Source organism: Aplysia californica, unplaced genomic scaffold (assembly GCF_000002075.1).
Source record: "Aplysia californica isolate F4 #8 unplaced genomic scaffold, AplCal3.0 scaffold01218, whole genome shotgun sequence".
In the NCBI taxonomy this organism is placed as follows: Eukaryota; Metazoa; Mollusca; class Gastropoda; order Aplysiida; family Aplysiidae; genus Aplysia; species Aplysia californica.
In genome coordinates, this window is record NW_004798488.1 from 114,423 (window position 1) to 115,942 (window position 1,520).

A 1,520-nucleotide genomic window follows, 5' to 3' on the forward strand; every position below is an offset into this window, starting at 1 on the left:
TGTGTATTATATTGGCCTATATATAACTACCCACACGCACATATTCACAAACCCCTTTTCTTGTAGGGGAGATCAACTTGATGTCGACCATTTGTAATACATGTACGAGGTCGGCGACACCACCATTCAGGGTTAGTCACCTGGCTATTGTTAAGACACATCAAAGGCGGTGCCCTTGGGCACTTTTCTGGCCTTGACAGTGACAAGTAACCACGATTCGGCCCTGTTCGTTCAGCACTGCCTTACTGGTTTTGTAAAACGTTTTAGGAGTTGATTTTGTTTTGGATATTACCTCTGGGACTCGAAGAGGTATGTCGAAAAACAAGTTCTGCCAACACCCAAGGTCTGAGGTATTGGCTCTGAACGTATTATGATTATCTTAGAGGATGCCTTTGAGTTTTTCGGCAGCAGGCTTGTCTGAGGTGGAAGTACATGCGAAACTTGAGTTTCTCGGCTTTTCAGATTGGAAGTTTGAGATGCCAAGAGTGGTTAATTGAAGGACATGTGCTAACCTGCCCTTTTCTTTTACTTCTTCCTTATGCCTTTTTTTTCTTTTGCCCATAATTCTTTGTCCTTTCCAGGCATCTCATCAACACACACCATGCAACCTCTCTGCAACACTGGCCCTATTTGACACCAGCCGTGCATACGTCGGAGCTAAGGTTCCAAGAAAATCAAGCCTTTTGTGGGTGCGCCAGGTCCTCAGAATGGAACTTGAAAAATACCCTGAGTCCTTGTCAGGCATAAATCTGGTAGATGCCAAGCAAATGAGGTATATCGTGGCTTCTCTGCTGGAACTGCACAAAGGAGTTCCTCAAGGGAATGACGTCGAGTTCGAGATGTTAGTGACGGAATTTCTGACAGTGTTGGGCGCCGGCCTGTTCGCTCACACGTCGTCGCCCCGGGCTTCGCCTCTTGGCTCGATGTCCTTGAAATCAGAAGTGGAGCTGAGCGGGAATCTTCAAAGGTAAAAGCTGCACACAAAACGAGAGCATTTGATCGGCTTCTGCCAATATTTAAATTTCGGGAACCCTAAGCGGCCTTTTTAATCTTGTAAACGTTTCAGAAGGTTTTTAAGCACCTCTTTTATAGGCCTACGTCGAGTAATTTTCACCAACGATGCTTTCGAAAACTGTCACCCCTGCATTTTTAACTAATTGTCAAGAAAACCGCAGACAGACATGGAAAGAAGCACAGGGTGAAGTAGTAGTATCTGATCGAAATTAGCTGATTGAAAATGTTTTCCCTTTTTGAGAGGAAGTTAAGAATGCATTAAAGCGGTTATCATTTTATTTGCGCAAAAAAATGTAATTTGAATCCGCGATTTCAAGCATTGCAAAACAAGACAGTGCTTCCTTGCTGTAGACTTGTGGTTTTTATAATTCTCAAATTATGTTACTAATTTTTTTTCGAGGCGAGTCCTGTCCACACGTTTGTTGCACTAAAAGTAAAAGTGTCTATCTGTCTGTCTGTCTGTCTGTCTGTCTGTCTGTCTGTCTGTCTGTCTGTCTGTCTGTCTG

At 43.6% G+C, this 1,520-nt stretch overlaps 1 protein-coding gene across 2 annotated transcripts in view; it reads left to right on the forward strand.

The window, feature by feature from the left end:
- Positions 1-581: 581 nt before the first annotated feature.
- Positions 582-1,520, forward strand: part of LOC101850926 (peroxisomal N(1)-acetyl-spermine/spermidine oxidase) — a gene marked incomplete at its 5' end in the record, with an annotated part of 35,343 nt that continues 34,404 nt past the window's right edge. For both annotated transcript variants that reach the window (XM_005112256.3, XM_005112257.3), the window contains 1 exon segment: positions 582-967. In XM_005112256.3, coding sequence (XP_005112313.2) covers positions 582-967 — 386 coding nt within the window.